We start from the raw sequence: 22064 nt of genomic DNA, 5'->3' as shown, positions 1-22064 counted from the left end.
GAAGATCATAGCACTCAGAGCTTAGAGAGCAGTCAGCAGAGCAGGAGAGATGGCATATAAGCTACACAGTTTCGGTCATGTCTAATGGTTCTAGAGACCAGATGACATGGGTGAAACAATATGTACCTCAACCTTGCTTTCTACATTCTCTCATGTATTGCTTCAATTAATGCACTTTAGGGTAGTTAGACAAAAATGCGAAATCGATATTTTGGTTCAAAGTGCATCTATGCTAGGGTTTACCCATGTCTAGGATAGATGGTCACGTCTAGGTCGTCTTTGGGTACATCTATAATTGTAATTGTGTCTACGCATAGGTACAGGCACGTCTGTGATAAAAAGGCATGTCTACATCTAGAAGTTGCATTTATGCATAACAAAGCCACATCTGTGATAAATAGTCGCATATGTGAGGTCAAAGCACGTATGCATAAAACAGTGTTGTGTATGTGCTAAGAAAGCACATTTTTGCTGTCAAAATGCGTATAGTTAGGGTAAAAGCATGCCTGCGTAGCAAAAACACATGTGTGTCTAGGATCGACAAAAATTGATAGTTATGTGATGAACATACACTGTTAATTGGATAAACTATTGAGAGGATTCACTTAGACAGATGCCCTAGGGAAACAAACTGAAAGATAGGCTAGAATTGACAATTCTATGATAAACATACATTGCCAATTGGATAAGCTGTTGAGAGGATTCACTCAATAGGTTCCCTAAATAGGTAGGTTTGCTAAGCTAATTATAGGATAAGTCATCGAATTGATAAAATCTAGCGAGTGCTCTAGCAAAATAGGATCAAGTGCAATGTGATAAACATATACACTAGGATAGGATTCAATGCCATGTGATAAACATAAGCACTAGGACAGAAGTAGCACTATGTGATAAACATGAGTACCAATAAGATTGACATGATTGGTTTGACTAGATGTGGGACTATTTGCCCTAGATAGAGTCTAGAGAGAGATTCCCTCTGACTCAGAGATTGTGTCTAGAGTTGGCCTTTGAGGAGCGTGCTGCTATTGAGTATATGGGCTTGAGATATGTTCTATACATGCCAGAGATTAGGATGAATACTTGATTGTTGACTTCTCTTGTGGAGAGATGGCACTCAGAGACGTGCCCATTTCATTTGCTGACTGGCGAGATGTCAGCCACTTTAGAGGATGCATACATGATACTGTGACATCTGATCCATGGGGAGCTTGTAGTTTATGACCGACGGGGAGAGAGGGATGTACTCTGATGAGTCTTCGCAGACCCAGAGCTAGAGTTGATCCCAGGACATCTGAGTTGGGATGTTATGCAATTTAGCAGACAAAGGCTAGCAGCTGTGGTGGGAGGGATGGTCAGTGGGTTCTTATGTCCCGACAGGGCTACATGGGGGCTAGCTATCGGATGGGGGAGGAATTTGGAGATCCTTGTCACAAAGAACATGAGATTTGCATGGGGACCATGCATTGGCGCATCTATACCATGAGTTGCACCATTTTTTTTACCTCAGTGGCTGCGGATTGGGATGTGAGGTTACTCTTCTACAGGTATGGGCATATGAACATATTGTTGTGACTAGGCCTATTCACTTCAAATTCATACTTAGATTACTGGCAGAGAGTTATAGATGATATTGACAGCATTATATGGAGGTCATACTTAGACTGCGAGGCCTAGGAGGAGGATGCTATAGAGCTACAATTTTGTTTCAGGAGAAGATATCTGATTGGGCGGACTCCATACATTTTGGATAGACAATTGATTGACAGGGTATGCAGGCAGTTTGGTCATTAGTAGAGGATGCCTCAAGGTTCGAGTGAGTTTGCCTGGACAGTTAGGGAGCGAAGCCATTGGGGACCGATTTTGTCATATGATGTGATAGTTACATAGTTTGAGCAGATGGTATTGATGTCATGGGATATTTAGGCATATGTTATTGATGTGGGTATGGATGATGAGTATGTGGCCTATTTTGTAGCTCATCCTTTTCCTAGACTCACGGATCCAACAGAGCCCATTCCTGTAGCAAAGGAGGAGGTTGATGATGAGGATGGGGGTGGATGATGATGGAGGAGGCAAAGGAAAGGGAAAGCCATGAGGATGGTGAGAGGGAGAGGTGGACCCAGGGATGGAGGAAGGGTAGAGGGTGCTAAGGGAGGAGGAGAGGCAAGGCAGGAAGGCAGACCACTAAGGCCACACAGGGGCTGAGGAGGACAATTATTATAGGTTGCAGTCCTGGCACATGGACATGGACAGGGACATGATGCCCCACAATAGGGTAGGTAGGAGGAGGGTGCATAGGGGGGAGATGAGGAGGAGGATTATCTACTCATGGTTCGAGAGATCACAACAAGACAGGCCGATGAGATCGAAGATCTCGAGAGGGATGTGACTTGGTTGAGGCGACAACTAGCAGATTTGCAACGGGAGAGAGATGATGCCATACATAGATATATGTCCACTAAGGAGGTCGTATGGGTTGTTAGGGCTACAACTGTAGGTGACACTACAACATGATTGGATTTTCGCCTCCAATTAGGTGATGAGATAGCCTACTAGAGGAACCTCTATTACACAATAGTACCTCCAGAGCTAAGGGCAGGGAGCTACAAGAGAGCTTCACGCTCTACGACTACAGGCCAAGATAGGAGGGGAGCATCTAGTGGTGGAGTCATGGGTCTACCCGCACCACCAGGGAGAGGAGGAGACAGACGAGGTGATCTAGGGGCAAATACTTCGAGTGCTCAAATTCCACCAAGGCCAGCAGGCTCCAAGGGAGGATCATCATCGTAGCTCTCAAGGATCCCATTTTGTATTAGTTTTTTATATGATGATATAGACACCTTTGAGTGATTTTGTAGCCATATGAGATTTTGACATCATTGTATCATGACACTAGTGTATATATATATATGAGATGATCCATCCTTGTGGCAGCTATATGCATGTGTTCCTATGTGATGTTCTATATGATTTATGATGATATGATGTGATACCATGATTCTATATGATTATGCATGTTACATATTTTATTATAATTCTATAATGCTTGTGATACCTAATGAGATGGATATGTACATGATGAAATGTACTATATTTTTTATTCTTTTGTGGATTTTATATGCATGCTATGCATGATGCAAATGTAAAATGCCAATGGGTATGTGCTTATGATTTATTTACATGTTGATATGCATGATGTATATTTTTTTATCTTTTTTATGTTCTTATATGAGAATGCAAATACTAATGTATGCAGGATGTGATGCGATCATGATATCTAGATATATATGCATGGTGTGCTAACATGTATTGATGCAATTGACAACTATATGAAATGCAGATCTTTTTCAAATGGCATGTCATTATAATTAGTCATAAGATAGCAAGCTACATAGACTCGGGAAGGGACAATGAAAGAAAAGGGATGGAAGGTAGAAGATATGGAAGTGAAAGAGCTTCTTGTGCTTTATCATCATTGAGATTTATTATGACAAATAGGTTATGACTATCTAGGTATAAGTTCGACGCAGAAAGTCATTGTACCCATTTGCATGGAGATCAAACAGTCACAAACAAGGAATGCCCCAATTCACACTAGACTCATAGCGTCCTCATATCCTTGGACAAGCCATAGTATTATTAAGAGACAATCCACAAACAACAAAAATAGGTGAACATATCCCATCCTCACCTTTCTAGTCAAAGACATCCTCGAGATAGAATCTCTAGTCGGATACATCTCGGAAAAGCTAAAAGACATGTCACCAAAAGATAAAATCAAAAGAAAACCAAGACTTGACACCAACATACAATCAAATCCTCAAGTTATTTCTGTTTCTTGCCACATATGTTAACATGTTTGATTTGGTCACAATGTTGCTATCCAGATAAAGGATAGATAATGTTGAAGAACCCTGTTGTTGCCAAATTCTATTGAAAGATTTAATTTGTTGAAAGCCCACTGCTACTTGTGTCATGTCTGAAACTGACTGAATCCATGAAACTGATATCTTTATTGTGGAGAAGCATAAAACTTTATTGTGGATTGGTGATGCAAGTGATCTTTTATTACAGATTATGCGTGAAAGTAGGAGGAATAAAAAGACGATGCTCCTCAAAACATGTGATGCTCATGGTACCACGTCCTTCACTAGATTTAGGATTTTGCCCAAGTTGCTGATTGGACCTGATTTATTATGGAAGTAAAGAGTGAAAAGGGAGGGTTTATCATGAATGGCTAACCAATCTTAGGTAGATCAAAATCAAGCCATGATGGGAATGGGAAAATTTATTATGGAGGAGTAGATTGTGAGTGTGTGCAAGGTAAAAGGATGAGATTGAATCCTATACCGGGGCTTCACTGGATAGGCAATATTATATCATGTGCATTCATATTGTGGGGTTTAATATACCAAAAATGAGGGTGCAATATATTGCTTATCGGTGAAAATAGGGGGTTTTTAAAAAAAAATTCTATGAAAAAATACAATATCTGGTGAAAATAGGGGGGCTTTTAATTCGACGTGTGTATTGGGAGGGGGTGACAAAAAAGGAGTTTAGGGCAACATTTTTTTTAAATAGGGGGATTCTTTAGTATTCCATGAACACACGTGCTATAACATAGGTTCACTAAGTGAAGACCCCATGGAATCCTAAAGGAAGGAGGAGCAATGTTTCTACACATGGCACTGGTAACCCGGTTTTCACCATGGCATTTGCCCAGGGTGCCATCGAAGTGGTTTTCACTGTTGGACGAATTTATTTCTCCCTTTATGTTTTTTTTGTCACAAGGCACCTATTTACCACGTTTTCACCAAGTAACAATATTTCTATTTTTATGATTTTTTTGTTTTTATTTTTTATTTTTTTTTTGTATTTTTTTTACAATGGGATATTCTGAAAAAACTATGTGTAAAATTTGCGAAGGTGCATGCTATTGATAGGATCTTCCAAAGGTTATCCATCTGGTGTTGAAAGCTAATATGCACCTAATCCATAGACTGTTGTAATGACATCAGGACCAAGCCAATTTGGTTAGAACTTGTCTTTCTTTTCTCTATCTTGCTTATTTTTAAGATTTTCTTTGAGAGCTAAGTCACCCACCTCAAATGTGCAAGGCTTGACCTTATGATTGCAATTGTGACTTACTCTTTGTTGATATGCTTTGAGATGATTGAAAGTAGTTTGTCTACGCTCATCCAATAATTCTAGATCTTGTAAGCGAGAACCCTGTAATCTTCATCATTGATTAGATTACACAAAGAGACCATTAGGGATGGTATCTCGACCTCAATAGGCATGATAGCTTCAACACCATAGACAAGTGAGTAAGGTGTAGCTTCAATAGGTGTGCGAACACTTGTGTGGTAGTCCCAAAGTGCGGGGTTGAGTTGGATATGCCAGTTATGGCCAACATCATCAACTGTCTTTTTAAGGATTTTGAGGATAATTTTATTAGACACCTTAGCTTGACCATTACCTTGGGGGTAGTATGGGGTGGAAAAGCGATGATGGATATGAAAACGATCACAAATCTCATGAACATCCTATTTCTTGAAAAGATGCCCATTATTTGTGGCAATGGAAAAGGGAACACCGTAGCGACAAATGATATAATTAAGGATGAAAGTTTCTATATGCTTTCTGGAGACTTGGGTGAGAGAGATAACTTCAATCCATTTCGTAAATTATTTTGTAGTTGTGATAATGAATTTATGGCCATTGGAAGGAGGGTGAATCTTACCTATAAGGTCGATTCCCCAATGACAAAAGGGCCATGGAGTAGCAATTGGTTGTAGTTCCTATGCTAGTGCATGAATAAGGTCTCCACAAATCTGACACTTCTTACACTTTCTGACAAACTGATATGAGTCTTTTTCCAAGTAGGCCAATAGTATCTAGTCCTCATCAATTTCTTGGCTAAGATTGGACCACTAGAGTGAGCACCACATATACCTTCGTGAACCTCACGCAACTCAATTTGAGCTTTGTCACTTTCTAAGAATCTAAGAAGAGTGCCATCTAGACCCCAACGATAAAGGGTATCAGCTAAGATGACATATCAGGAGGATTGGTGAATGAATGTACAACATTGATTGTTGGAAAGGTCAGGTAGAAGGATATTGTCGCAGAGGTAAATAAAAATGGCACCATACCAAGGGAATTGGGACCGACAACACATATCATCTTGACAGGAGTGATCTCATACGAGGGAGCCAAAATATTATCCACCAAGAACTTATAGCGGGTCTCATTTTGAGGCATATCAATCAATGAAGCAATGGTAGCCATGGCATCTACAACTCGATTGTTATCCCTTGGAATTTGTTCAAAGATTATCTATGTGAAATATTTCTTGAATTCGTCCACCATTCTCTTGTATGGCATTAAATTTTCATCTTTAGTTTGATAATTATCATTTGCTTGATGAATTACAGGTTGAGAGTCCCCAAAAACATGAAGTTCCTAGATCTTCCACTGAAATACAATTCATAGTCTTGTTCTTAATGCTTCATATTCTACTATGTTATTGGTGTAAGGGAATGAAACCCGATATGATTTAGGAATGGAATCCCCTTGAGGTGTGAAGAAGAGGATACCAGCTCCTACGCCATGTTGCGTGTATGAACCATCAAAATATAATTGCCAAGGTTTTGTACTTATCACCGTGAGAATGGATTCATTTGATAATTTTGAGACAATAGGAGTGCCATCAATCATAAGTGCATCTGCCATTTGATCTATAATAGCTTGTCCTTTAATTGCTTTCCTATCCACATATTCAATGCTGAACGTGCTCAATATCATAACCCATTTAGCTAATCTGCCAGTGAGTGTTTCCTTATTGAGAAGATATTTTAGTGGATCTATCCTTGCAACGAGCTTAGTTTTATGAGTTAGCATGTAATATCATAATTTTTGTGAGGCAAAAACCACATCAAGACATGCACGCTCAATCGGTGTGTAGTTAAGCTCATAACCAACTAATGCGCGACTGATATAATATATTGCTCTTTCCTTGCCTCCATTGTCCTGTTGTGCCAAGAGTGCCCCTAGTGTTGTTTGTGTAGCTGATATGTAATGTAGTAGGGGCTTTCTTGGGATAGGTGGCATCAATACTGGTGGATTCAAAAGATAGTCTTTGAGAATTTGAAAATCCTGTTGACATTTATCATCCCATTTGAACTTGATATTCTTATGAAGGAGATGATGAAAAGGATGACATTTATCTACAAGTTGTGTGATGAATTTGTGTATCGATTGAAGTCTTCCCTCTAGAGACCAAAGTTGACTAATATTCTTTGGTGTCAACATCTCTAATATATCTCTAAATTTAGCTGGATGTGCTTCAATCCCTCTCTGTGAGACAATGTATCCAAGGAGCTTCCCGAAGGTCACCCCAAAGACACATTTCTTAGGATTTAGCCTGACTTTGTATTTTTCCAAACATTCAAAAACCATTGATAGGATATCAAGATGTGTTTCCCTTGTTATTGACTTTCCCAAGAGATCATCAACATAATTCCACAATGACGTGCATGAGATCATGAAAGATTGTCATCATTGCTCTTTGATATGTAGCACCCACATTCTTTAATACGAAGGGCATAACATTCCAGCAGAAAGTACCCCAAGGACAAGTAAATGTTGTTTTATGTTGGTCTTCAGGTGCTATTTGGATTTGGTTATACCCGAAGAATCCATCCATCAATGATAACATTGCATGACCAACTGTAAGATCTAATATCAAATCAATGTTCAGCAAAAGGAAATCATCTTTAGGACAAGCTTTATTGATGTCTCTGAAATCTGTGCATATTCTAATACCGTGATCTGGTTTACTGATAGGTACTAAGTTAGAGATCCACTCAGGGTAGTTGATTGGTCTAATGAATCCCACATCCAATAATTTATCCAACTCCACCTTAACCAATAGTACCACCTTCGGATGCATCTTTCTCAATTTCTATTTTACAGGTTTAGCTCCTGGAGTAACTATCAAATGATGCATTACCAGATCAACGTCTAATCTAGGCTTATCCACATATGACCATGCAAAATTGATTTGTCGCTCTATGAAGAAACTTATGAACTTCGGTCTTTCTTGTTCTATTAGAGATTGTGCTAAGAATATGTTGTGCGGAATCTCCTTTGTGCAAATATTTGTCTTGATAGTCTCTTCCACCATCATTGATGATTTCTCTTCATATGATGTCCTAGGGAGAGTGTCAAACCTTCCATCCCCGGGCACCTAGGAGAGGTTTTCACCCTCGGATACGTCCTTTCTTTTTACCTTTTTAGAATTAGACAATGCCACAATGTGGTTTTCACCATAAGATCCGAGGTTTGTTTTTATTTTTATACTTTTGTGACTAGAAGGTTTGGCGTTCTCTCCAAGATATGTCGCGCTATCAATTTCTATGATGTATCCTGCTTTGTGGTCCCCGATAGGTAGATCATTTCTTATGCCAAGGTAATCAATAAAGGCCTCGTCATTTTGAAAAGTGTCTAGTTGTGGAGGCTCTTGTTGATCCCAATCAATGAGTTGTGGATGAATGAGAGGAAGGCCATCAATGTTCTCAAAATCAATAGGGGAGAGGGTAAAGACACAAGAGTCTTTGGGTATTTCAATGCAATCATCAGGGTCAGCGCTAGAACTCTCCTCATTTGCCTCGATCGTAAACAAATCTAACTCGACGTCACTAGAGGGACACTCAGCAACATGAGTCTTCACTCTTCGTGGTTTTGACCTAAAGCCTTGAGATGTTGAGGGTTTGGGATCCCAAAATGTTTTTATCCACAATTCTCCACTGTCATTCTTTTCTTGTGATGTAGACACTGATAAAGTTACTTGACCAACTCTGAATTTTATATTAAACTCTTCTTCTTATGTCGGTTCACCTAGTTCTCTAAATGTTTTGGTGAGCTCATAATCACTAAATGAACTTATCTAAACCCCATTTCCATTCATTAGAGTCCATGTAATAGAATTTATTTTCTTGTTGGTTGTTAGAGTCTATGATTTTCAATGCTTCTTTATAATTGTGTGTGCCTATCCTAAGGGGTATGAAGCCAAGTCCTTTGGAGCGCTGATTTTTTAATGTTAACTCTGGTTGCAATGGTTCAAATCTTCTTTTCTTTTGTAATCCAAGAGGGCTCTTTCCATCATATCCATATTTTTGCAAGAACTTGAATCCTTTGCCATACTTTTCACATGGTATTTTGATGTTATCTTTTGTAGATTCCTCTTCAAGTTCTTTATAAAACATTTTGTGGAGATCTTCTTCTTCCATCTCACCCCATCTGTAGAATATAGTGGGATCCCATTTTCTGGTAATGGTGGATACTTTTTTAGAGGGATGTGGTCATTTGTAATATTTCGGTGAGTCCACTATTTGTCTTAAATACATGGTTTGATTCAGAGTATATTCTCCCATGCCTTTGTACTTGTATTTACCTTTAAGCTCACCTTGTTTTGATGTAGAAGGTTTTAGTGACTCCGGATCCACATATGTTGATGATGGAGTTGCTTCTCTGTTGATTGGAATTATTATTTTTGATCCTGATCGCAGGCTATTACAATACATGAATGGATTTGGATCACCTTTTATCGTTACTTCAACTCCATTATAAGGGAATTTGATACATTGATGATATGTTGATGGAACTACTCTCACCTCATGAATCCACAGACATCCCAAAAGTATGTTGTATTTGAGATCGAAATCAAGGACTTGACAAACCACATCCCTCGTGACTGACCCAATTCTCAAAGATAAGGTGACTATTCCCTTGGATGAGCGTTCTTTGTCATCATATGCTTTTATGGTGATCTTGCTCTTTGGATTCACAGTTTGTTCAGAATATCCCAATTGTTTAATAGTGTTTAATGTACAAATATTTAGACCTGCTCCTCCATCTATCAAGAATCGTTTGATACATTTTTTTATGGAGAAAGGTTTTGATGTAGAGAGGTGCATTGTGTGGTTGGCATAGGGATATGTCATTGGCTTATGTGAATGTAATGCAATGCGGAGTGGAAAGGTATCCCACCATAGCTTGAAACTAGTCCATGTTCAGATCAATGGGAACAAAGGTTTCTCTCAAGGCTTTGTCAAGAATGGCCTTATGTGAAGGGGATATACGCAAAATCTCAAGAATGGAAATGAGATCGTGTATCTTCCCTAACTGATCTACAAGGTCATACTCATTTTTGGTAGATAATGAGGCTGTAGTCTTGGATGGAATACCTTGCAAGGTGACTTCACCTCGACAGGTTGTGACATTATATTCAGAGGTTTCGTCTTTGGAGGATGAAGAAGATGGTCCAATGCCTTTTAAAACAACTTTACTCCTTTGGGTAGAACCTTCAGGATTTTTGTCCTTTATAATAATGGTAGAAACATAATTGTCCACTAAAATGTGGTTAATAGTCGAGTCATAATCATAGGACATTTTAGTGTAATTGGATTGATTATCTTTTTTTGCTTTTCCTTTATCATGTTTAGGGTATGGCTCCTTAAACATCGCATGTTCCTCTTTGGAGCTATGTCACCTTTATTGATAAGATCTTGTATAACATCCTTCAATCTATGACAATTGTCAATTGTGTGTGCTTTGCTCTTGTGATACTCACAATACTCATCACCATTCCACCATCCAGGTTTTACTTTTGGTTCATAACATGGATTATCTGGTAGTGTTATGAGCTTGTTTGCAACCAATTTCGTGAATTTTGTCTCAATTGGCTCTCCCAATGGAGTGTATTTCCTTTGAGCCTTTGATGGCCTTTGTGTGTTCACCTAATTGTTCATATTGGATGAGCTTGCACCAAGGAAAGTCATTTTTGGTTTTACAACATTTGCATCTACTACCCTGTCTTTGACTGTGTTCTTATTCTTGTTCCAAAAGCGGGTCTTATCTTTCTCATTTGATTCCTCTTTATTCTCTTTGAATATCTATATGAAACCTTGTTCAATAAGGACTTTCTCAGTCACCAATCCTTTTTCTATGACTTGTTTGAAGGTAGACAAACAATCCTTTCTTAGCTCATATCCAACATCCTTGTTGACATTTTGAGTGAACATTTCTACCATTTGTTTTTGTGGGATATCACAAGAGCATCAACTAGTAAGACCTCTCTATTTATGTAAAAATGAAGCAAAAGATTCCCCATTTTTCTACTTAGTATTGCACAAGGTAGTCACTGATACATCTTTTTCAATGTTGTATGAGAAGTGTTGTATGAAAGCTTCTGCTAAATCACTCCATGATTTGATTCCAGGTGGAAGTTGGGAGAACCAATCAATAACTTGTCCACCTAAAATTTGTGGGAACAATCTCATCAAGAAGTAAGTTTCTTCTCCTGCTACCTCAATGCAGGCTGTAAAAAATTCTCTTATGTGTGCCTTAGGATCCCCTTTGCCTTTATATTTGTCAAACTTTGGTGTCACAAAATGTGGAGGAAATGGAGGCATTGGAATACTTCTATCAAATGGGTAAGGACACATATCCTTCATTGTATATTATTTCTTTGGTGTATTCATATCCACCATTTGCTTTTGCAAATCCTTGATTTGTTATTGCAAGTAATTCTTGGGTGGTATCTTTTCCCTTTGAGCTAGTCCCATGCCTGAGCCACTGGGTGGAGGAGGAGGGATATAATGCATGTATGGATGGTCTTGATCATAGATGTGTTCATATGGAGGAGGAACATAGTTATAGCTTGCATATGGACCACTTGGTATGGTATTATAATGAGGAGCACTAGACATAGGTCAATACATGTCATGACCATGAAGATGGGAAGTATCATAAGAATGATCTTGGATATTGCCTCCAAATTTGACACAAGGTCTCCTCGTGTCATGATTTTGAATGTTTTCTTGAGTGTAGCTGTATGAATTGGTATGATCTTGGGTATTATTATCTTGGTCATTTGTATCAACATTTATTCTCAATGGGAAAGGGTGATGACGAGGTTGTTCATGAGAGTTCTTTAGTAAAATTGGCATGAGCATAGATATTGGGAACTACTAGTTTTTGAAATAAGGATGAAGGTGACTTAGGCACAAAACACTTTCTATTACCACCATTATGTCCTCTAGGATTTTCTTTTGTATGATTTCCTTGATTAGGGTCCTCCTCTATAATTTGTGACGCATCAAAATCACGAGGTAGCTTCATCCCACTTTGCACCATGACTTGAAAGAAATATTGTCTATCTCTTCTCATGATTTCCTCAATCATTCTATTGAGTCTAGGTCCCATGATAGGTTCTTCAACATCTGCGAAAGTGATAGATGTATTGTCATTATCATTGTTGTTCTTATTGTCATTGTCTAGTATATTACTGTGGTTGTCAAATGGGTTGTAAAATTCGTCTCCATCAAACTCATAGGTACTCATGCTAATAGATCTTAGAGCTTCTTCAACTTCTCTTCTAGACCTTTGTGAATGAGTTTCAACCATGAACTTGACCTTGGCTAAAATAAGGAATGGAAGGAAATACGAAGATTATGGAAGATCAAGAAAGGATATGAGATGGAAAGAATCTAGGGTTGTCTTGCAATGTCCAAAAAAGTAAGTCCAAGATATGTGTGATCTAAAGCAAGGTGTGGCTTCCAAAGAGATGATAGATATCTTGATGAGGTAAGTTGACCTTGACTAAAGAGGACCAAGTGGAACCCTAAGATGATAGATCTAATGCAGGAACCACTTAGTGATATGTTGTAGTAAGTTTGCAAAATATAATAAGGACAACAAAGCAGCCTTTTGACTCTAGTTTGGAAAATGTGTATGAGGGATTGCAAATAAAGGCAAATGATGTACAAATGTAAGACCAAGGTTGGTTGACTGAAAATGATGAAGCCTTATGGGAAATTCCTTAGAAGCTCTTCAAATCTCAAAACCTAAGCACGTTTTGTCTTTTCCAATTGTTGTAAATTTTGGTATTGAAACACAAACGCGGAACTGTTCTGCACAGACATGATTTATGATCAAAAACACAATTTTAGGTGACACAAATGCAATTTTAATTGTTGTTCTGACAATGTTTTTTTTGCTTTCTGACAAAAACGTGATTCCATTCTACGCAGATGCAGTTTCCCAACCTACAAATGATTTCAAGGAGCAAAGATGCGATTTTAATCTATTGCACTGATAATGTTGATTATGTGAGACAAAGATGCAATTCTGCCCTACGTAGATGCGATTTCCCAACCTAGACATGGTTTAAACTATCACAAATGTGGTTTCTGATAAAATGTCTGATTTTGTCCAAATGTGAAGTTGTTGAATGTGACCAAATCTTAATGTTGAGTGTTTTTGTGGCAAGAAAACACAACAAACAATGAAGACACAATGTCTGAAGGTGTGTTTGTCCAAAAAAAATTGTGTCTATTCAAAAGATTTCCACTAGTATAGCACAAATTGAAGGCACTTGAAAACATGCACAACCTAGGCTTGTAAGAGGAACCATTCAATGGGGCCCCCGCAACAATAAAATACCTCAAACAAGAAGACAACTAGAGATTTTGGTAGCACTGGCTCCCCCACCATGACACTCACTTCTCGGGCATACTAGATTCTCTTACCTCAAAAGATCAAAGATCAAATGAGGGATTCTTGTCTCAACTTGAAAGGGTACATGAGGGGTATCTACGAGGTATGATCCGCACTCCCTTGACCATCAAATGTAAGGATTTTTGGCCTCTACAACAAAAGGTGTTTAGTGGGGGAACTTATGCGGTCCTTGGTGTCTACCCATTCGGCAACTCATTTAAGAACCTACTCCTAATCCCCAAAGAGAATTTTTAATGCATCCAACACCAGTGTGGATACTAGGGAGAACCATCGGTGTAGATACACATCACCAAGACATTGTGGCTTTCACCTAACGTATTAATTTATATAGCGAGCAAAATAAGTACCGCTTGGGTCGTGCTCTCACACTTGGTCTTATGGGCTACCCTAGAGATAGGCCCTCCTACCTAAATAGAAGATGATAATAATTTCTCTTACACCCAAGATCCAATGGAAGGTGAGGGGAGATGATACTTTTGTTATCAACTCTAGGGTTATAAACATAAAATGTGCAAAGAGCACGAAACACTTCAAACAAGTTCTTTAACCCCAAATGAAAAAGACATGTGACCCAGATTAAACTAAAAATCTAAAGACATGCGGAATAAATTAGAATCGTCGCAAATCCGACTTGCAACTTCACAAAAAAGCTAGATCTACAAACAAAATGTTAGAAATAAAAGGGACAAGAGACCCACCGGGTGTGCCAAAATGTATACGATGAAAAATGATGATGAAAAACTATTGTAAAACTAAAAAGATCCGACCACAATAAAAAACCTAGTTCTACAACCAAACATTCACCATACACCAATTAAGATACCTAAGAACATGCAAATTCACAAAATGAACAGTATTACCATTTACATGTCAAGTAGGGTTTCAATCTCCATTGTCTCCTGTCTCCATTGATCTTGTTTAATATATTTGCTCTCAGATTTTATGTGTGCACAAGAGCTCAATAAAGAACAGATTGTGGTTGAAGATGCTTGATCGCAACTGCAAGAAGGCTTGATTGCATAAGATTGATTAATTGATTAGGGTTGATAATGAAGGAAGTATACTTTTATATAGAAGACACTTTAGGAAATGGAGGGATAAGATGAAAAGGTGAAGAGGATAAATGGTTGGCTAGGATTATAGGGTAGGTAGAAGAAATAATAAAATGATAAAAGGGGTAGGTAAGGGAGGATTGAGAGATAAGTGACATGTGTCATAGAAGAAAAAGCTAATAAATTAATTAAATAAATAAAGATTTATTTAATTAATAGAAGAAATGTGACCAATTAAATAAATAAATATTTATTTAATTTAGGAAAACAATAATTTAAATAAATAAAAGTATTAATTTAAATTAGAAAAGGGCTAGAAGAGGCTAAATTAATTAATTAAACAAAATATTTATTTAATTAAACATGACAATTTTAGGCGTCTATAGATATCTCAGAGGGTTACTTGGACATATTGATGAGTCCTCCATATATTACTCATTCTATCATTTGTACATGATTGTTTGTTTGCATTCTCTCTTTTGGAGAGGAGTTTTTCCCAAGTAGTTTTTTTTTCCTTTTCTCCATTTATGAAAGATCATTTGTACATAGGTACCTAAAATGACCTTGTAGTCGTGACCCATCTTTGCATCTTGCATCATTTGCATAATAATTCCTTCTCACTAAGTTGCATGCACTTAAGGGGGGGTGGGGTGTTAGTGTGAATACTGTCTTGTACCTAGTAAATTCTTAGTTGTGAATTAATCACATGTTAACTTAGGTCCTAAAGTTATTTCTAGAAATCTTAGTTGTCTAGATAGGAGCTTATCCATATCTTATCTTTTTTTTTTTTTATTTACTTCTTGTCATAGGTCATTTAATATTGGTGTCATGTTAGTTGGTCATACTATATCACACCTTGTCTATATTAAAAATGTTATTGTACATCTGTAACATATTCTCATTGATAATCATTTGATCATATCTCATATATCAATATTCAAGAAATCTCATTTCTTGCATACTCTTTTATGAAAGGCATCTTTTTTTTTGTAGGAGATCATGGAGTCTATATCTTTTACATAATATAGTAGTGTTTGACATGTCATGTCATCTCGTGGTCATCATGTTAGGTAGAGAAGCATCATACTATTTTCTATAGAAGTTAGATCTTTTTGTTTAGACTCCCTCCTCCTCTCTTCTCATGATCATTGATAATACAATTTAGCTTGTAGATTGATTTTACCTTTACTTGTTTGACAAAAGCTACTCATTGCATATATTTCCTATGTTTTATAAGTTTACATAGAGCATGCATGTTAAAGGATATACAAGCATAATGACATCTATAAGGGTCAATTCCTTTATATAAACATGATATTATTTTTTGTGTAGATGTTTACTTTGCATTCATGTTTTCGAGTGCTCACATACTTTGAGATACACAAGCATTCTAAAATTCATATGCACATAAATATGGGAGCAAAATGTAATGATGAAATTTGCATACTCAAGCCAATTTATTTTGGTTTTGGGCTCATTTTGATAGAATGGATTAATATAATTTCATACTAATAAATAGTGCATCTTTATATACAAATTTGGCTCATTCTCTTTTGTTGTTACTCATCCCTATTTGCACATTCTGCCACATTCAACTCCATCTTATTCATATCCTTGTGCATATTTCCACAAATAACATTTATTATGTCAAACATTTTGTCCCCTATTCCAAAAAAAAATTCCCACCTTAATCCTACCTCTCCCTTGTCTTGGGTCAATCCTATATGAACAAGATCAACCATGCACATAGAGATTTGACACCTAATTTAAAAAATAAATAAATTCAAACTTGATCAACTCTTACCCATTTCTTTCCCACCATGAGTAGACTTGGTACACACTTCTTGCTATTTATTGGTATGTCTTAATATTTAAAGGCATTACATGCACATTCATTCATCATTCTCTCACATTTGAGCTTTATTTAATCAATCATTTGCAATGTCATTCTAGAAACAATTCAATTAGAGTCCTAAAAGAAACCTAGATTTGTATAATCATTTTTAAAGCATCTACAAGTGTCAAGATTGTTGTTAGAGACCATTCCTATGACCATAAATTTACTCCTATCAAACAAATTACATAGAAGAACACAATTAATGCAATTAGATGATCTTCCCTAGGTGTTTATGAACAACACTATTCCTCAATGATAAGAGCATAGCAATAAATTGAGTGAATAAGGGGGTAGGTATGGACAATTGACCTAGTCATAACCGCAAGCTTGAGAAAAAATCCACTCCCATGACATTAAATCGAATTTACAATTTTGTCCCACAACAAAATGAATAGACTACTCAAATTTTAGAGAAAAAAAAAACAAAAAAAAACAAATCATTTTAAATTTCCAAAATTATGAAATTTAGTACAACTAAATTTTTTTTTCCCCTACCTAAAACTTAATATCTTATTTCTAATATTTAATTATTCAATTATCACTAGCACAACTATCATTTATTTAATTTAAAAAAAAAAATCATTTACAATAACATAATATTATTTTGTTGTTTTAAATATCCCATCTTTTATATTTAATTATTCAATTATCACTTACCCATCCATGTTTGATTTATATTAAATTATATACATTTAATTAAATTAATCTAAATTAAACATTAAAATTTACTTTTCTTTTAAAGAAAAAAAAAGGCTTCACAAACATATATTTTTATTACATGTATTATATATTAAGATTCTTTCAAAACTTCTTTGAAGAAATATAAAACATAATATCAAATTTTAACATAATATTAACTTAAATTTTAAAGATATAATTTTTTTTAAAAATATTTTAAAACATAGAATAAAAACCCCACACACAAATAACATAAAACAAATAAAAATATTATAAAAATGTGTAGTCTTCTCCTCCAAACACGTGTAACGTTGCTTGTTTTGCAAGATAAAACTTTGGTGGTGAAGAATATAACTCTTCAATTCAGCAGGTATTTACCGGTAAACGCTAGCAAATGAGATTCTAAAATTTGGAAAGGTTAATCTAAATTAGGTACTCTATTTTGTTTTATTTTTATTTTTTAAATTCATTTTAAAAACCCACGCTAAAAGGAAATGCGGGACACGATCTAGACTACTTAAAGATCCAGCGAAGGAAGCATGAACATATGCTAATACCAAACTCATTCAAGATTTCCATCTCATCTCTCACAAATTTGAATATTCATAAAAAATACAGCATTACCCTTTCAACTAATTGAACTACAACACTCTCAAATTATTAATATGACAAACATTAAAATTATTTTGTTTTAAAATATTGAACTTCCCCGAAATGGTTACATTCTTCACATGGCTAGGAGATTCGAGAGAAGAGCCCCCGCCAAGATGGACCCTCCGAATTGAGGAATAGTCATACAAAATTTCGAAGGGCTTCAATAATTGAAGGAATCCCCAGCAGCCACGCTACATAGGATGGTTTGATTAGTGACAATCATGTGAAGACAAATAATAACAGATCATCTATCTATATATAGATATCTCTGTCTCGCCCTCATCAGTTCTAAAATTCTTTTGAGGACGAAAAACGCCTAAGATTGCCATTAATTTGAAATCTATGGCCGCCCAAACGGAGCAGGAAGAGGAGCCTGTGGTGAATATTGTGGTTGCAGTGGATGAGAGCCAAGAGAGTATGCGAGCCTGTGAATGGGCGTGTCACCATCTTTTGTCTGCTAACCCAAATGCCCGCCACTCCTATAATTTCACTCTCCTTCATGTTCAATCTCCTGCTTGTGTTTCATCTGGCCCAGGTAAATTAGCCATCTTTATTCGCATGCATTCTTGCATGTTTTTATTTTTTGGGGGGTTAAATGTGTATGATTTCATGTCGAAGAGGTTTCAAATTCCTGTTGTTGGAGTATATAATTTTTTGTTGTGATCTGTATTATATTATGCAGCTTACATCTTGAACAGTGAGGTGCTTCATCTTCTGGAATATGATGAACTTAGAAATACCCAAAAGTCATTGAAGCGAGCTCTGGATATCTGTAGTTATTATGATGTTAAGGCAGAAACCCATGTTGTAATTGAGGAACCAAAGAAGAAGATCTGTGAAGCTGCTCACAAGTTGGGAGCAATTTTTCTGGTAATGGGTAGCCATGGCCGTGGTCCTTTTCTCAGGTAATACTTTGTTTTTATCTGTCTAAGTCTCTGCTTCTTTGCCATTTGTCTACCCATTTAAGATTTATATTGACCTGTGTATGTTTGATGATAATGTGTAGAGCAATCATGGGAAGTGTGAGTGATTACTGCTCACAGAATGCCACATGCCCTGTTGTTGTTGTGAACAAAAAGGTTTTGTAAGGATGGAAATCAAGATCATGCCCTTTCCGAGTCACTGTAATAATGTCTGAAATAAGAGATTTGAAGAAGCTAACTGAGGCCATGCTGAGGCTTTTCAACTGGGAAACATGTGGTTGCCACGCTACATTTTCCCCCTCTTAAACACTGATAAATCCCATAATCAGGTTTCAAGTCATGAGTATGGTTTAATGGACCAGCTGAATGAGAGTACTTTTTCAATTTTGCTTGTTGGGCATGCATCATCTTGAGCCTTCAAGATGCAGCAATCAAGCATGTTGCATAGCTAGTCATCAATCTTTGGATCCAATCTATTGTAATAGGTATCTTAGGCACAAAAGGAAGATCAGATATATTACTGATTTATTATTTTCAGTACTAGAGATCAATGGAGAACTGAAACTAATAGAATCTGTTCTGAGCCAGAGCACCAGACTTTTACATGCAGTCAGGCCATGCGAGTTTTATCTAATCTCATCATTACAAAAGCATCATGCCATCAAACACCCTTCCATCATTCATTTATTATTGCTCCTGTTTACACTAAACACCCATATGCCAATATCATTGTTTACCATAAGCTATTCCTGAATTTGCAATTTTCAATTTTATGTTTAACCCAAGCGACAAAACAAATATGCTATTAAAACTAATCAATCAGATAGTAGCCACTCATTGCAGACTGGAAAAGAAAAACTGTTCCTGCAATTGAAGAAACATGGTCAAGAGAGAATAACTTTCACTGAAAGTTTGTGGTTTGTTAATCAAAGAAAATACCCTATAATTAAAACAACAGAACATACGCTTCAAATCCCCTAATGACAGAAATATTATCCAGAGATTTTATAAGGTTGAAGGACAGAAATTAATCATTATTATTTCATAAGATGACTGAAAGTTTGTGGTTTGTTAATCAAAGAAAATACCCTATAATTAAAACAACAGAACATACGCTTCAAATCCCCTAATGACAGAAATATTATCCAGAGATTTTATAAGGTTGAAGGACAGAAATTAATCATTATTATTTCATAAGATGACTGCGGTACAAAACCACAGAACTAGATTCCTTAGCCTTACATAAAGCACCTTCAATAGTGCTATAAAGGAACCAAAACAACAAGCGGAGAGGGTGTGATCAGGTGCAAAGATAACAAACTGATGCAGAAATCTTCTCCTTTAATGATGCAACTGATGCAGAAAATTTCCCATTTCTCTTGTAATCCTGCAACCACTCTTGTTGGCAGTATATGCACAAGAAAGGACAGGAGAATGGAGTGGGAGACAGTGAAACAAACAAAGGGGAAAAATCTATACACAAAACCTGCAAACAAGGTTCTCTGCCTTATTAGTACCGTGTGCACAAGAAAGAATAGCGAAACCAGACAAAGCCGCTTCATAAATGCTATGAAAAAAAGAGTTAGAAACTTAGAAATTCCACATTCAAAGTCGAGTAATAACAAAAACACACAGGAGCTCACTGAGTTGGAAAGGATTTCAAAGTACAGAAAGCTTGACAGCAGTTTTGTGTTGCTTGGAAATAAGCTACACTCCGACTAATGATGGACTGGCTAGTAGTTTGGTAGAGCACTCAGAGCAAAATGAAAGGTCTTTAAGTTCGAATCCTAACTGTTTGATGTAAACATTCAGTAAAGCACAATTTTATTCAATAGACTTATACAACTACAGCAGTCTCAGAAGTAATTGGAGGTTGGGTGCACAAGGAATGCACGCTATATCTTTGTGTGTGAGAAACAATAACCCTAGCATCTCTTCACAGGTCTCATTTGGGGAAGCGACCCTTATAGTGGTTCATTCCATGCCGAATGGGACTGCTAACAGTGTTAGAGAATAGAGTATGACTGTGTGAAAAACGGTATCATGGAGACCAAAATTGATATTCTTCTTCTCCAAGAGGTGAAAATGACTTCGCAGAGATTGTATTAGTGAAGGTGCTGGTGCTTCAGGTGGTGTTGTTACAATGTGGAATCCCTCCAAGATTAAAGGTGATGTCTTTGTGCTTTCCCACAATTTCCTTGCTATTACTTTTTCTAGGGGGAGTTGTGTCTAGCACCTATTTAATGTTTATGCCCCAACACTCGTTCTAGTAGGAAGGCTATTTGGGATGAGATTGCCTCTTTTATCCTTGATTATTTGAATTTGTTTTGGATGGTTTCTACTGACTTTAACACTCCTTTGTTCCCGTCAGAAAAGTTGGAAGGCTTAATTGATTACTCTGACAACATGACTGATTTGTCAGACTATATTTGTAAATCTGGACTCTTTGACATTGAATTGCTAGGTCATCCATTCACCTGGTCTAACAATAGGAAGGGCGACCATCTTATTCAGGTAAAACTTGATAGATTCTTGGTTTCTGCTAAGTGGGACATTGGTTCTAATGCCTCTCTCAAGGCTCTCCCTAGAACTCTCTCAGACCACAACCCTATTTTTTTGAATTGGTTTGACAAACCTCTGTGTGGTCCACTCCCTTTTAGATATGAGATTATGCGGGCCTCTCACCTTGACTTCAAAGCCTGCATCCAGAGCTGGTGGAACACCCCTATTCAAGGGACAACAATGTACAGTCTCTCAGATTTGATTAGAAAACATGTCAAAGGGTGGAATATATCTACTTTTGGGGATATCTTCATACAGAAAAAATAAATCAGCTCTAAATTGGATACTTTTCAAAATCTAATGGTTGTTGGTAACTACTCCCAGGCCCTTCATGAGGAAGAAGAAGATTGGAGGAGGAAGTGGAAAGATAATTTGAGAAAGGAGGAGATCTTCTGGAAGCAAAGATCAAGGGTCCAATGGCTCAAAGAAGGGGATATAAATTCTACTTTTTTCCACTGATCGACTAACAAACATAAGAAAATGAATTCTATAAAGAATCTGATGGATGACTACAACTAGGAAGTTACAGATGAATCTAAGATTGGAGAGATGGATGTACAATATTTTAAAGAAATCTATAGTGAAACTATTGGCTTGAGACCTCAGGCTCTTGATGACAGGCTCCTAAGTTGCCTTCCTCACTCTTTGAGGGAGGAAGATAATAACTATATTTTAGCCCCCATTTCTGAAGATGAAGTCAGGACTGTTGTT

The 22064-nt window shown here is 36.9% G+C and overlaps 1 protein-coding gene across 1 annotated transcript; it reads left to right on the top strand.

Moving 5' to 3' along the window:
• Positions 1-18152: 18152 nt before the first annotated feature.
• On the top strand, positions 18153-19378 carry LOC131077835 (universal stress protein A-like protein). The gene is made up of 3 exons (XM_058015410.2): positions 18153-18403; positions 18551-18773; positions 18875-19378. Exons 1-3 carry the CDS (start codon positions 18211-18213, stop codon positions 18954-18956), a joined length of 498 nt encoding a protein of 165 aa, XP_057871393.2. The 5' UTR covers positions 18153-18210; the 3' UTR covers positions 18957-19378.
• Positions 19379-22064: the final 2686 nt, after the last annotated feature.

This window comes from Cryptomeria japonica, chromosome 9 (genome assembly GCF_030272615.1).
Source record: "Cryptomeria japonica chromosome 9, Sugi_1.0, whole genome shotgun sequence".
NCBI classification, from domain to species: domain Eukaryota; kingdom Viridiplantae; phylum Streptophyta; class Pinopsida; order Cupressales; family Cupressaceae; genus Cryptomeria; species Cryptomeria japonica.
The sequence above is the reverse complement of the archived record's forward strand: the minus strand, read 5'-3'. Positions and strand labels throughout refer to the sequence as shown.

Coding starts and splice junctions, on each gene's coding strand:
- LOC131077835 (XM_058015410.2), top strand. CDS start 18,211: ATGGCCGCCCAAACGGAGCAGGAAGAGGAGCCTGTGGTGAATATTGTG. Junction 18,404..18,550: donor TTGTGTTTCATCTGGCCCAG/GTAAATTAGCCA, acceptor TATATTATGCAG/CTTACATCTTGAACAGTGAG. Junction 18,774..18,874: donor GGCCGTGGTCCTTTTCTCAG/GTAATACTTTGT, acceptor GATAATGTGTAG/AGCAATCATGGGAAGTGTGA.